Raw genomic sequence first — 14,852 nt, forward strand, 5'->3', positions numbered from 1 at the left:
GTCTGGAAATGGGAACCAGCAGCAAAAAACTAATGGAACACCCCACAAAAAGGAAGGGACCAAAGGTGAGTAAAGGATTACATGAGAATCAAGGGAGAAACAGTGGAAAGTTCACAGAACAGTATAGGACATCAGATCAGAAGAAAGGTAGAGGTGGACAGAGAGCACGAGATCAGGTAACACAGAAGAGGTTTGAGGAAAAAAATAGCTGTTCCTGATCTCTAATCATTTAATCATTTGATAGTACTGGGTAAGGAATCAGAGCATGAGTACAAAAGGATATAGAAATCATCAGGAGATAGCTATAAATAGCAGAAAACTTTTAAGATCATTTACAGACAGCACAAGAACATGTGAAGACAGTGAGCACAGGATCACCCGAGGTTAAGGAGACTGAGGAGAACAGCAAAAACGAAGTTGCTGTCCACCATCACCTACCAGGCAGGATGAATAGCTACCAGCTACCAGGAACACAAGTGTCTTCCCAGGAGTAAAACTGCTAAATGTACTCTAACAGTGACCTCTACTGGACAAACCGCAGAGTATTGGTACTTCAGTGGCAGCAGTAACACTCCAGGTACAAACAGGTAACCACACAAAAGATAGAATCTCTGAATTGATTTCTTCAAATTATTCCAACGTTAATCAACCACCACTGGCAGGTAATGCAAATAATTGCCACAGAAGTTACAAGTCAAAGACTTACTGCACATCCCAAAAGAAGTGAAAATAAAACAGGTTGGCAGTATAATAGTTGCATAGATATTGATGACAACCAGCACTCACATCTGCTGTCAATGCTGAAGTAACCTTTAATATTCCAGCCTGCTTTCCAATCACATCTTCCCCTCTTTTGCCCCTCTGGATGGGATAACAGACAAACTGAGCACTGAAACCTCTTCAAACACACTTCCTATTCACAATATAGTACATGGATTTTAGCTGTCAAAACTCCATCAGCATAGCATGTAAGGACTTCCCATCCTATACTAGGATGTGAAATTCTGTGTATGTTTAAGTGTCTGGAGAATACCTTGAGTTAGCCTATCTATCTAAAGTCCAGAAGGTTCAGTATCCCTTCATACTTTATGCCAAAATAGTACACAAAAGCTGCTCTTCCAGGAAAAGGCATACAAAATATAACCTACATTTTTATGCTCTATCAGTATTCCTTATTAAAGTGAGTCTTTTTCTGTTGCTAGCTCTATTCCCATTCTTGCTCACTTACAAATCTGGTGGTACAAGGGGAACAAAAGGTGAAACCTAACCTACCTGCTGACTTCAGCCTGCAAAGATACTTTTTTCCAGTCAAAGGTAGCCATTTGTTGTAGTAGCACAATCAGTTTACAAATTAAATACATAAATAAATACAACCTCATGAGCCCTCAAGACATGTCACAGATATATGTTTGTCATACACAAACCCTACCACCAGCTCAGAAAAAATCCCTATCCTGACTCCAGTGATCTATTTTACACGGTCTCCCAGAGCTCCACCTTGTGCTTGAAATGATATGGGGCAAGACCTAGATTAAAAAGACAAGCCTGGTGACATCCCTTCCTCTCCCTGACCTGGCCTCCCCAAAATGTCAGTATTTGGCAATTCCCAGCCTGCTCCCCAGAACTATTATTAAAGCACAAGCTCTGAACAAAGTAGATCTAAGACTGATTTCAAGAACTTCTATGAAAAATTCCTTAACACATGACTGTCACTGCTAACCCAGCATGAACCACAGAGCAGCAGTGTCAAGGAATCATGGCAGCTGGCCCTGCAGAACACACAGATCTACACCAAGACCTGAAGGTCACTTTCACCCTGCACAAAGGCACCAGATGAGCAAATGGCCAGGACTGCTGCGGATTTTCAATTATGTTCCACCTGAATTTGAGTGAAGCAGGCCTAGAAATAGACAAAACAGAAGCATAAATACCCATAAAAATTTCTACTGTTGCACAGATGATGTAGAAACAGTATTTGTGGCTGACCAAACTGATCGAATGTGGTTTCTACAATAGTATGTCCTGTGGCTCAAACTCCCTCTCTGCCCCTCTAGCACAGCTACTTTAATTCCCTACCACTATTCATGTCCCATAAATAATCCTATTGAGCAAGAGGTGAATATTATCTGTATGTCCCTCAGCTACCATCAAGTGACATGGAACAAAAACAACTTGGTCACATCTACCCAAATTAATCCACCACACTGAAGGGCAAATATCTACAGTTCAGCCACTCATTTCCTAAAAACACAATGGAAGTCCAAAAAAACATTTTTTAGGACTTCCATTGCATTTATTTTGATGGTAGCCAGTAGGTTTAAAAGACACCTGGATGAGGATCAGACAACCTATACAGGCTAAGACTATCTTGAATTTCGCTTCTCAGCTGTATACTGGATAGAAGGATTTAAAATGACTAAATAATGGAACAAAAAAACACCCAGTACAACATACACAGACACTGGCCCCTATGTCTACATTATGCCAAGAAAAAGCTCAAATATTCACTTTCTCCTTTTGCTTTCTGTCAGAGACCCTACCAAGGAATTATCCCAGCTTTGTCACTTAAGCAGCACCTGGTTCAATAAGACTGTAGATTCACAGCTATTTAGCTTCCCTGAGAATTTTGCTTTTATTTGAAGCACAGTAAGTTCTCACCAAGTAGCAAAGGACAGACTCAACTAGTTGTTTCAGAAGTCACCTAGAGCAGAAAAAGCCAGTTCAAGACTCTTCCATTAGCACATCACCAGATAGCTGAAAAAAAATCAGCCTAATATCTTCCAGAAAAATCAATGTGGACTTGAGTACTTCTGATAATGAATGATTTAGACACATAAGTGAAGCATGAACAGCACACTAGAAATACTAATAAAATCCATGCCACAAAAGTATTCTGAGCAGTATGATGGATTTAATAGATCAGTCCTCATACTTGCTGACTAAACTTTACTTAATTTTAATAGTTTCCCAGCAAGAATAAAAAGTATGTTTACATAAAAATATGCATATCCACTTTTTACATTTATTTATTCTTTCAGATAGACATATTTACTCTAAACACCAAAAAAAAAAAGGCTAGCAGAACACTCATTTAAATGGCAGAAAACTAGTAGAAGATGCTAATATGACCTTACTGCAGCATGTCAAGTGTCACTGCCATCAGCTTCCTAGTCATTTTAAGAACAATCTGCTAAGACAATTAATTACACAGTTTAAAAGATTAGGTCAACAGTGTCAAATATGAGAATATGAACTTGAAATTTAGCCTTTTAAAAATGTGTGCTGTCTATTTAAGTGTCTACATCCATTTGTGAAAGAAGAGTAAGTTTCAGACTCGATGTGTTACCTCTCAGGACAAGCAGTGGTCTTACCTTTCTATGAAAGAAACCCAAACACAGCAATTAGAAAGGCTGACAGGATCCCTTGGCTGAGAGAAGGTATGTACTTATAGCCTGCTGATCTGATGGCAACTTTAGGAGAAAGCAGTTCATTGAAGGCTGAGATTTAATGTAATGTAACACAAACTTATAGTCACAGCAGTCTAAACTATTTTGAAAACTAAAACTGCTTTAAGCAGTACACTCTGTATTTTTCTTGAATAGTTAAAGTCAACCTGAATACATCCTTCTTAGACACTTCCTATTACTGTATCTTTCCTCCCCACTGCAGCTAAGACTCAGCTAGGACATAGGTTAGTTACTCAGCTTTTCAGTGTGGAGCTCATGCTGAAGCGTATGCCCTCCCCAGGCTCACATCTGAGACAGACAGGTTTACCATGATTCAAGTCTCCATGCAGGAGTTTCAGCATATCTCCTCTTCCTCAGAGCAAGGCAGACACCTGCTATCTGCCCAGACAGTTGTGTGCTCAGCTGACATCCTTTAGCTATGATAAAATTTGTAAGGCAGTAGGTGGAAGAGCTGATTCACTGGCAGTCTGAAAGTGTCAGATTTCTAAAGTTCTATGACTCATAAACCTCAGACAAAGAACAGTGAAGTTGACAAAGTAACATTTCCAACTCATTTCATCCTTGTGTGAGGTAAGCAACCATTCAGACATACCAGAGTAAACAATCAGCAAGAGAGAGAAGCTTTGCCTGTCAGCACTAAGGTACCCAACCTTGAGTAAGCAGTCTGATCACAAAAATTAGACAAAGGTGCGCAGAATGAACTGCTATCTCAAGGTGCCTGCAACCCTCCAAATGCTGCAGAGAAAGCTGCAGTGGCAGAGTACAATTAACTGCCTAGCTTTCAGAAGCTCAAGTACAGAGAGAACCATCTATCTCCCTGCAGTACCTGAGGGAACACACAAAAGTCACTAGCTGGGTGGCCCCACAGCCCAGCTCCACCAGAGGCTGATAACAGATGCCAGATGGCAGTATGCCCAAAGAAAAAGTACCAGTCTTTCTCAAAACGTTCTCCCAGCTTCAAGCTGTTTGTAACTTTATAGCCTTCTAAACCATGGACAGAGCTGCATGTTTAGTAGTGATGCACTTTGGATTTTCCCTCGCTTAACTGGCCTGTTAATTTACCCTTCAGTCACCATTTACATGCCAGATGGCTGGAAATTGTTACTCACATTTGTAATTAAACTGAGATTTCTTTGGAAACTACAATGGGATAAAAACAAATAGCTAGATGGCAGTCTAGAGAGCACTACACTATCAAAAGAAGGGTCCTGAATAACTAATTCATAGTTCTCATAGCCAGTCACAAAGTGCTCATAATTTTATCTATTTACTACTACAAACCCTTTAAGCTACGCATTAGGACCCCATAAACTGCATCCAGTGAAGTGCTTATGTGCTAAAATCTAAGGATATTTATATTTTCCTCATGCTTAATCCTCTGCAAATGCTCAGACTATAGTGACACTTTTGCATTAATTCACATGTTTTAAATAACACATACTACTTTACAGCTCATGCAGCAAGTGGTGTAGTGTTCTACAGGTTGACTTTTACTATTTTGTTTGTGTTTCTTAAGACCCATCTCAATTTGTACTTGGAGACTCTAAAGCAGCTATGCTCTTATACCCCTCCTGTCAACACACACCCACTTTACTGGTTCCATTCCCCTCCCCATTTCATCTCTCCAGTTGAGTTTCAACAAGAGGACTGGTTTACAGAGAAATCCACTGGCACACACAGAGAGCAGACAAGAGAAAGAACATCAGCAAGTCCAACACTTCTCTTTAGAAGATATACAGAAACAGGGGTGAGACAAAATTCACTGCTTGAAGTTCAACAACCAAGAAGTACGAATGTTTGCACAAGACACTGGTAGATAAACCACAAAAACAAACAAAGAAACCCACAAAAACCTTAGCCTTGCAAAAGTCGGTCTGGTATCTCCCTCCACCAAGTTAAGTCTCACATTTTTGCTCTTCTTCACATGCTGCTCATCAACACCTCACTTAGGGGCTTCTTCACTGTGGGAAACAGGATCCACAACCTGAAGGCGGAGTGTGCAGTATGACCAAGAGACAACCTTTTTTTGGACAGAAATAGGCTACTTGACTTCCATGCCTGATGCTGACATTCAGTTGGCCTTGTTCATATATGTTTGGTTACAGAAGTAATGAAGTGCAGTTGTAATCTGCTTTGCTTCAAATTAATTATCTATTCACTAAAATACAAACTCTGTTGCTTCTGATGCAGTTAAAAATTTCAAAAGTCCTCACCTTAACATAAGGACTTTAGTGCCACAGTAGGACATGGATTTCTGGCTGAACTGGTTACAATACTGAGAAGTACAGATCTTCCAGTACCTTGCAGGTCTGTATTGAAGCTGGAAAGGCATGTTGAAAATGGCTACTAAATAACACCCTCAATCTCTTTAGTTTTAATGACGTGCTAAACAAGAAGCAGCAGCTTTTCAATGTTACTCGACTGCCTGCAAGAAGTCCAAAACTAGGAACATACTTACTTGTAAGCTTGTTGTGACTCAGAACCAGCTGTGTGATGTGAGATAGCGTAACTGCAAATGAACAGAGAAAGAAGTTAGTTTATGGACATGGCAACTGAGAGCTTTTATCTGTTTCAGCTGACAAAAAAATAGCAAAGTTATTCTTTCCACTCCAGTAACTTGATTCACGTGTATTGTCACAAATAAACAAGAGAAGCAGAAAACTAAAGGACACATCCACCTACTCCTCTGCCCTTTTATTTCACATTTCTGTTACTGCATCAGACAACATGGAGAGTTTTACTCACAGATACAGCAACCTGTTTCAGCTAATCCTTGAAAAACCTGATGACTCAACACAGGCAAATATAATCTGTTAGGAGAATGAAAGCGGTCACTCAAAGGCACCATCACATCAGAAAGTTCAGTGTTTTTATAAAAAAAAAAAAAAAAGCATCACCACAGTTCCCTGTTCAATTGCAGGTTGTGAAGGAAGGAAAGGCAGGGAGGAGAAAAGAAGAAATAGCACCTCCCTGAATTTCTCCCAAAATTTGAGCACTCCAAGTACTGCCTGCACCACCTCACTATGCAGAACAAGAGGACAGGGAAAGAAAACCATAGAAAGTCTGTAGAAGTATTGTAGGAAAATCATCACTGAAGGGTAGACAAGAGCAGCAGTCTCCACAAAGAGCTCTATCTTTAAAACTTAGAAGGCACACTGGTGATGACTGAACCATAAGCAACCATTTAACACTACTGAGTACTTACCCATATAGATAAATATAGGATTGCAATTTACACAGCAAAATGAGAGAAGATTCTGGAGACAGTCATAAGCTTGTGAATAAATGCCTAAGTAGGCTTTATACTTTTTTTTTCTCTTGGTTTAGCTATTTTAGTAACTTGACAATCAGTAAAAGTCAACATTTCATGGGCCTTTGATATTCAAGCCTGACTAATAAGAACACAACCACCAGAAGGGCAGCCCTGCCACTGAGGTGAAAAGTCCTCTAGTCTGATGTCTTCAGTTGCAAGGCAACTGAACCTAGACCATAGCAAGATCAAATCTTCCAGGGAAAAAATCCCAGGAATCAATCCCAGGGAAAAAACCATTTTTTTCTGTATTTCACTTCAGAAACAAGTCATTCTGGAGCCCTGAGGCTTTACCTAGACTCAACAGTATTAACAAAAAAATTTGCTTTTTTAAAAAAGAATGCAGATTTTTTTGGGTTTTTTTTATACTATACAGAGTTGCTTCGTTTTCACTTTGCTTTTAAAGCAGCAAAGTTAAACAACGTCATCACGTCTGTACAAATAAAGCATGGATGCTTACTCAAAGGCAATAAAGCTCTGGGGCTGCAGACTTTGGTCTGCTGAACACTGAACTCCTGATGGATTTAAATACCATAATAAGTTCTGTGCATATTTAAAGGTGAGCCCTTTGACTACAGCATCAAGCCATGTGCACCACTGGCCTTTAGCAACAAGGTTAGAAGGATTATTCTCACTACTCCCTCTCCTTTTTTTGTCCCATCACTGTGTTCTTCAACTGAGACTACTTTCAGAAAGGTTTTCTCTCTCACATCTATACAGAACAGAACTAAGTCCACATTAAAAATTTCAAGGCTGAAATCCCTAGACCAAAGACATTTGAATCTGTATTTTACTGTCCAAATTTAACTGAAGCCTAGACACCTTGTCTGAAACTCCACTATCTCAGTCAATCCTGATGCATGACAAGAAGTCCCATGGCATCTTTGACCAGCAACAGCATGCTGACATCCCCCAAAGGAAGAAGAAAGGCTACACTCCAATACAATTTTGAAAAGAGCAAAGGTTTAGGTGTCTGTGCTCTGGACTACTTCCAGCAGCATTTTAGACACATCAAGACAAAGAGAATCCTCAGTCTTGAAAGGTCCAAAGCTACTACCAGTTCAGAAGCAAGTTCAGAAGCATTTTAAGAAAGGGAGCCAAGATAAGAGAGCAGTACTTGCTCACTCCTTACACAGAGGGAAATTTGCTCACTAATATTCAACAGACCCGAGTCAAACAACCAGCCCCTGGAAATGACATGTTTTCCTTACACTGCCACATGCCTACTTCTGTGAAAAGGACTGTGTTGTGGGAGCAGCTGACTGAGATTTACCTCATCTTATACATAAAGTCATTCTGTAGGACAACTAAACTATCAAGTCTGACAAGGAAGACATCTGTCTTAACTGATTAACATCCTCAGTTAATATCTAGAAGGCTAAAGGGGGCCTCATGGGGCAATTTTGATTTGGATGTACACAGCCCAGGTAAGCATAACATCTAAGAGGTCACATGACTCAGCCCATGTACCAGTCTCCCAAGAATGGAAGGGCACTGAGATTCCCAAGGGAAATTGCTAAAACCTCTCTGATGCCATTGCAGGAGCTTCTGGACACTACCTTGGTAACATTATAGTCACTAGCATAGAGGCAATAAGTTACTGTGATTTCATGAATGCAGCAGATATTCAGACAGAATTTGACAGTCTTAGGGTCAGGATAATACCTAGTGCCAGAGCAATTTACTTGCATAGTAATCACAAATTCTCATTATGGTCCCAGTCCCACCATTACTTCAAAAAAGAGCAAGTCACAGGAAGAATATTTAGGTTCTTCCATTGTGGCGCTATTAACAAATCTCTTCATATACTGCTGCCATGCACTGCAAGCTAGCTTTACATAAAATATCTGGATGACAATACTCAACCTAATTTTTGAGGGAAAATATAAAATAAATAAAAGTCTTCTCCATCAAAAAAACCCCAACCCTCCAACCTAACAAAACAACCAAACCTAAGTAAAATAAATTAGAAAAAACCACAAACCCCACACCCACAAAACAGGAAGACCCCAGTGACTTTGCTGAGCCAAGATAAGACACTGCCTGTCCCACTGGAGGAAGTTAATGCAGGATGAGCATTACAGTATTGTTACAAGTAGCCTGCCTCTCCATCTTCTGTGCTTGCAGTATTTTAGGAATGAACAATTTTATCAACACTAGCTTTCTGATAAATAATTCTAGTCATGTTAATTCCTACCACACAAGTATGTACTTTATGCAAAATATGAATAGCTTACAGATGGAATGATAATGAGAACAAATTAACACATAAATAGGACTGCATCCAATATTCATTCCCTGACAACAGAGCAGATGTCGCAAGTTATTTGGGCAAAATAATTCCTTTACTCGTAGCTTCACCATATCAACTGCTTAAAAGACACATAAACGAGACTGGTCCATACTCTACAAACAATCCCATAGTTGTTGATGGCTATTCAAAGTCCTATCAATAAATGCCCTATCCTTTGCTGTGCTAGGGAAAGGGCACATCACTCCCTTCTTGCTGGACCTGCTTGTTCAGCCTACAGGATGTCTATTAATGCTCTCTACCATTACATGTCCATAGTGGGTGCTTTATAAACAAATGTCATCTATATACTTCACAATATGGATGCAAAAACCCCAAACCAATACAACAGAACACTTTTAATTATATTTTATATAATACTTTTTATTATAATATTTATTCATTTATACATTTATTTATAAATATATATTTTATATATTTATTGTAATATTCATTTTTTATTAATGGAGGATGCACCACTATAGTAGAGATGTGCACATAAGTGGTGTAACTGTTGTTTTATCATATGCTGGAATAATAAAAGAAGTCTTTAACACTTCAAACTGTTTCACATGGTATTTGCATAACAAGCTAAAGCACAGAACACTTAGATCAAGGGATATTTTTTGTCTCAAATGAAATCTCTTTTCTACAGAAAATGTCTGAAAAAGGGTTATCATATAACAGTTCTGAAAGCATCAAAAATTCCCATGCTCTGAAGGTCTGTAACACAATTCTAGTTTGTACTTTAAGTCATTAGGAGAAAACATGGAAGTGCCTGTATTCGAGGAATATTCCAAAAATAGAACTCTACTCTAAGGACATTAATAAACTCCCAAGTTAGAAGTGCTTCAGGGACTACTTAATCTTTTTTTGTGAATCTGAATGCCACATTGTGTATAAACTGGTAACCATACTCTTTCTTTGCTAAACATGAAAGTGGGAAGAGATGGAAAGGTTGGCAAGCTTACAGGTCTTGTAATCCTGTCAATCTCCTTCCAGATAGAAGTATTTCATCCTTAATTGGAAAGAGACACTGGTACTTGATAAAGGCAAGTTTTGTCTGCTTTGTCTCTCCCACAGCTACCACAGAGGGTGGAAGACAATGCAAAAGGAAGTATTAGTGACTGCCCTGCACTGCAGCAAGCCATTCACTAGACTGAAAAGAGAAACCAGGAGAGAGTTGTATCCATATTCCCCTTTCCTCCTCTTTGCCCCCACATAATACCAGTTCCCTCAAATCACTTACTTTTTTTGTTATTTTTTTCTAAACACACGACAAGAACAGGATGACACCTAAGGAAAAGGATGCACACTGAACAGATGTTACATGGTATGCTGCTTCCAAATCTTTGTGCCTCTATTAACCCTAAGTGAGTTAAGTTAAAAAAGGTTAATTACAAACTCATTAGCCACTTTTCAGCAAGTACTCAAACATGCAGTGAGACAAGGCTTGGTCCTTTCCTTGAAGAGTAAGGACTACAGGGAGCAGTTTACCTTTAAGGGGTACTTGGCAACTCTGGTAGGGGCATTCACAACCACTAAACAATTAGGTGAGATAAAATGCTGATCAGGGGCTATTGAACACTGTAACTCAGGCATACCTTCCAACCTACAAAACTCAAATAACCAAAAATGTTCCCCCAAAATCATTATCTAAACTTGCCTTCATTCTCAACATCTACTAGTGGCCCTCCTTAAAGATGAAAGGCCGTGCAAGAAGAGTCACTGGGCATGAATAGTGATGACTGCTTTGAACAGAGATATTTACTTCATGGAAGGAAAAAACAAAAATGAAAAGGCAAGCTTTAACACTGCCCTGGAAAGGTATGCAACACACAGAGAAGGAAAGGTACCAGGTCAGACTCCTTTAGCTTACATGCCAGTTCTGAGAGCCAGAGAAAACCAAAACATCCAATCTGCATTAGAGAAGACCATCCATTTGGAGTTAGATGACAGGGATTTGAAAACAAGTTTAACACTTCCTCAAGCCATTACTAAAAATTCAGAAGTAATACCTATTTATTATTTTTTATTTAGTGAAAGGTAATCTTTCTCCAGAAGGCAGATACCTCCATGGTAAAATAAAACCCAAACCCAGAACAACTTATATGTTCTGTCAGTGAATGTAATATCTGAAAAAGCAATTAACAGAAATTAGTCATCATTTCTCCCTTCCCTAACTTCCATCTCAAATTGAAAAAAGGTCCCAAATCCCCATGCTAGATCAAGTCACATGACATGCACCAAGAGTATCTGCACAGAGACTCTTCTGATGCAGTCTAACCAGGGTACCACAAGTCTATACTTCATGCATGGAGCTCCCTGCCAAAGACATTTCAGATGCTTAATTAGCAACCTGGTATCAGGGAGCATCTGGGGACCACAGTGTAGCACCCTGGTCCCTGGCCCTGCCTGAATAACAAATCCCAAAGAATCTTTGTGCAAGAAAATACTTTTCTTTTTTAGGATTATCAATGTGTTTCAACATTATCCCTTTTCCACGCTTAAAGGGCCAAAGCTGTTTAATTATGTGTCTAGTGTTGATAGCAGGGACCAAACCTACTTAACAAAAGTAACAGTACTCTGTTGCTGCCCCATATACCTGACAGATCTAAGTATGGTTCTCAAAATTGATCTGTAATTAATGTGAGCCAAACACTACTTTGTATCAAATAACTGCTCATCCAATAGAAATGCAGTGAAACTTTCTATTTAATGAGTTCATATGTATGGTCCTTACACCATCTTCACAAAGTCCCATGCACTACCCAGAAACAGGAAAAGATTAAGTATAGAATGAAGACTTAAGTACAGAACCTAGTTCTGCAAATCTGTACTTAAGACTTCATCCTTTACTGATGTGATTGAAGACACCTTGATGTGCTCCCAACTCTGCAGATAATGGCAAGTTGGTAGTGAGCTATACCTTTCCCTGAAGCTCATATATATCTTGTAAGAAGAGTCATGTACATTTGCTCCTGTCTGCTCTCAAGTTTAACAAACATTGTAAAGAGCTAAGCCACAATGCAGTCAAGAGTTTTAAGTACCTTGGTTGGTTGAGATTTTACTTTTTTTCCCTCATAGCATCATGCATTCAGAAAAATTTCAGCCTGTGCACTCTGCAGACAGTCACAACTTTAATTCCATAAGTATTGGCTATGTCATACCATGTGCACTTTAGCAAGGCAAAGATACCTAACTTGCTCTCCATTTATGTGTTCTCCAGAGCCGTAACAACATGTTGCTAATGATATACTGTATTTAGTATAAATTTAACTACAGCAAATGCACCCTACCAACAGCAGCAGCCTGTCATGGTTCAGGAAGCATGTACAATCATGTAATATCCAAAGCACGATGCTGCTGTATCTGTGATACAGTATTACTGTCCTCTCCTTCGGAGACAAGTCCCGGTAGTTGCAGGCTTATGTCACCCTATCCCTTCTAAAAAAACCAGTGGAGATGCTACTTGGCTGGTGTTTTTGCTCCAGCAGCAGGACAGAGAAGAGGGAAAGTCGGCCCATCAGCCAAGTGCCAGAATGCCAGCTGTGCGGCAGGGAACGCCGAGCCCCGGTGCGGGGTTCCCCCGGACACACACACGGCTCCTTGCTGCGCTGCCGGCAGCCTGGTGCGGGGTTTGGGGCGTTTCGCTCAGCCCACGGATCTCTCCCCGAGCCTCCCCATGTCCCAAGAGCCTCGGGCGGCCCCACCACCGCAGCGGGGCCGGGGCAGGGAGGGGTGGCCCGGACCCCCCGCGCCCAGGGCCGGCCCCCGCTCGCCCGGGACAAATAAGGAAGTTTCCGCGCTGTGCCCGCCCGCCGCCGCCGGTACCTACATAGGCCGGGCACGTCCAGCATGCTGGAGATGCCGCGGTCGCACATGTCCACCTCGGGCTGGTTCTTCTCCCTGCTCTCCTCCACGATCTTCTTTAGGGACTTGGACATGGTCTAGGCGGGGCAGAAATGGACACCGTAAGCCGGGCACCGGGGGATCCCCGCCGAGGGCTCCAACCGGGACGGCACCGATATGGCCCCGGCCCCGAGGCTCCCGAGGGCAGAGAACCCCCTGCCCGGCGCCGCCGGGGGCCCTGTCCCGTCCCGCCCCGGCCAGCGAAGCATTGCCTGGGATGCCGACCGCACTCCCGGCCCGGACGGACGGACGGACAGGCCCGGCCCTGCCCGAGGGCACTCACCACACGGCGGGACACGGCGGGAAGCGGTGGGAAGCGGCGGGGAGCTGCGGGACGGCGGGCGGATCCCACGGCGGGACAGCGGGCGGACCCGGCGGATCCTGCGCGCGCCGCCCCGCCCCGCCCCGCCTCGCCCCGCGCGCAGGCGCAGCTCAGCCCCGCCCGCGCTGAGGCGGGGGCGCGAGCGGCCGGGTGGGACTGCGGGAGCGCTGTGGAAAGGCTGCCAGAGTCCGAGCACGTTATCGCCAAAATAACCCACACCAAAAAATACCCGGGGCATTTAACCAGCGGTTTCCACTTCTCCAAGTGCCTTCATGGATTTTCCAGTCGTCTCTAGCAGCAAAACTGGGCTGGGTCCATGTTCTGAACACTTGTAGCTGGTCTCGCCGCGCCATGGCGTTGGAGTTACAACCTTACCGCCCAGAGTGTAGTTATACTTGTAACCTCTTTCATGGGGGTTAAGAAGCTCCTACTTACTGTCATTCAACAGCTACGGAAGCTCAGAGCAATTAATGACTAAATCTATAAAGTTACCTGAGGCCAGGCTACCCATCGAGAACCAGAGCTTTGAATTTTGCATGTGTACTCCATGGTGTTACTGACTAGCCTAAAAACGGTATGCACAGAAACCGAGATGATGAACATTTGCCTAAGCCAGCAAGTAAAAAACTTCCTGGAGGCGCAGCTTCAACTTATCCCTTTCTAGAAATGTAAAGATTTAATATTACTACAGAATTGTGTAAAAAAAGTGTCTAAAACTTCTGCACTTTTAGATAAGCAGTTGACAAAAAAATAATTATAGCAATTACACCAATTGGAGTTCCCTACCTTGAGCACTTCCTGAAGTCACTGTCTGCTTTCAGGTCTTTCTTACAAGATACCACTGGAAGAGTATCTTTCTTTAAGCTAGATTTCTCAGCAGGACCCACTGGTACTCAGATGCACAGGATGATGATTTTTTTTTTTTTTTTTTTTTTTTTTTTTTTTTTTTTTTTGTCTGCAGAAACATGAACCTGGATCCCTTTCCTGTCTGAGAAAGTGCCCTAACTTCCACCAGGCAGTTGTCCCAAAGACCCAAGCGTTAACATGTCTGCTGCACTTATTTCATGGCAAATGATTGCAGGTCATTTAGTGACAAAGGCTCAGGCAGATTAATTGTCTATAAGTATGGTCCTGCTTCCTTATTCCAACTAACAGCACGTGTGACTCTACACTCACAGACCTGCAACAAAACAGTCTGCATGGCTAATGTGAAGCTCACCTGGCTTCTCTCTGCCCCATTTATGCAGTTATCAAAACATTGCATGTGTGATTCTACCCTTACCATAGAAGTATTTAACTACTCCCCACTTAATAAATATATTGTCATAACTCCCTTTCACCAGGATTGTGGGTTGTTACTGCATCTATCTAGTTTCATTATCCTGTTGTTGTGTAGAGTTGATCTATCATTCACACCTTCTTAGGGTCCTGTTTGAGCAAACCTTTTGTCTGAGAACAAATCCATTCCGCAGTCAGGGGTATTGGCTTTGGATGTGGCAAAGGGGAGTTGCTATCAAGCTTTCTTCTTAAAGTTTCTCAGTGCCTCATCAA

The 14,852-nt window shown here is 41.7% G+C and overlaps 1 protein-coding gene across 4 annotated transcripts in view; it reads right to left on the reverse strand.

Moving 5' to 3' along the window:
• RSU1 (Ras suppressor protein 1) overlaps positions 1-13,392 on the reverse strand; it is a 103,092-nt gene extending 89,700 nt beyond the window's left edge. For 2 of the 4 annotated variants that reach the window (XM_086859082.1, XM_086859093.1), the window contains exons 1-3: positions 13,263-13,392; positions 12,906-13,017; positions 5,926-5,976 (exon numbers count right to left, since the gene is read on the reverse strand). In XM_086859082.1, coding sequence (XP_086715208.1) covers positions 5,926-5,976; positions 12,906-13,014 — 160 coding nt within the window. In that variant the 5' untranslated portion in view covers positions 13,015-13,017; positions 13,263-13,392. Of the gene's footprint in view, positions 1-5,925; positions 5,977-12,905; positions 13,018-13,262 lie in introns of those variants that run through there. The other 2 variants (XM_086859101.1, XM_086859104.1) reach the window with 2 other exon arrangements.
• Between the last annotated feature and the right edge of the window lie 1,460 nt (positions 13,393-14,852).

This window comes from Cyanistes caeruleus, chromosome 1 (genome assembly GCF_971803275.1).
Source record: "Cyanistes caeruleus chromosome 1, bCyaCae1.hap1.1, whole genome shotgun sequence".
In the NCBI taxonomy this organism is placed as follows: domain Eukaryota; kingdom Metazoa; phylum Chordata; class Aves; order Passeriformes; family Paridae; genus Cyanistes; species Cyanistes caeruleus.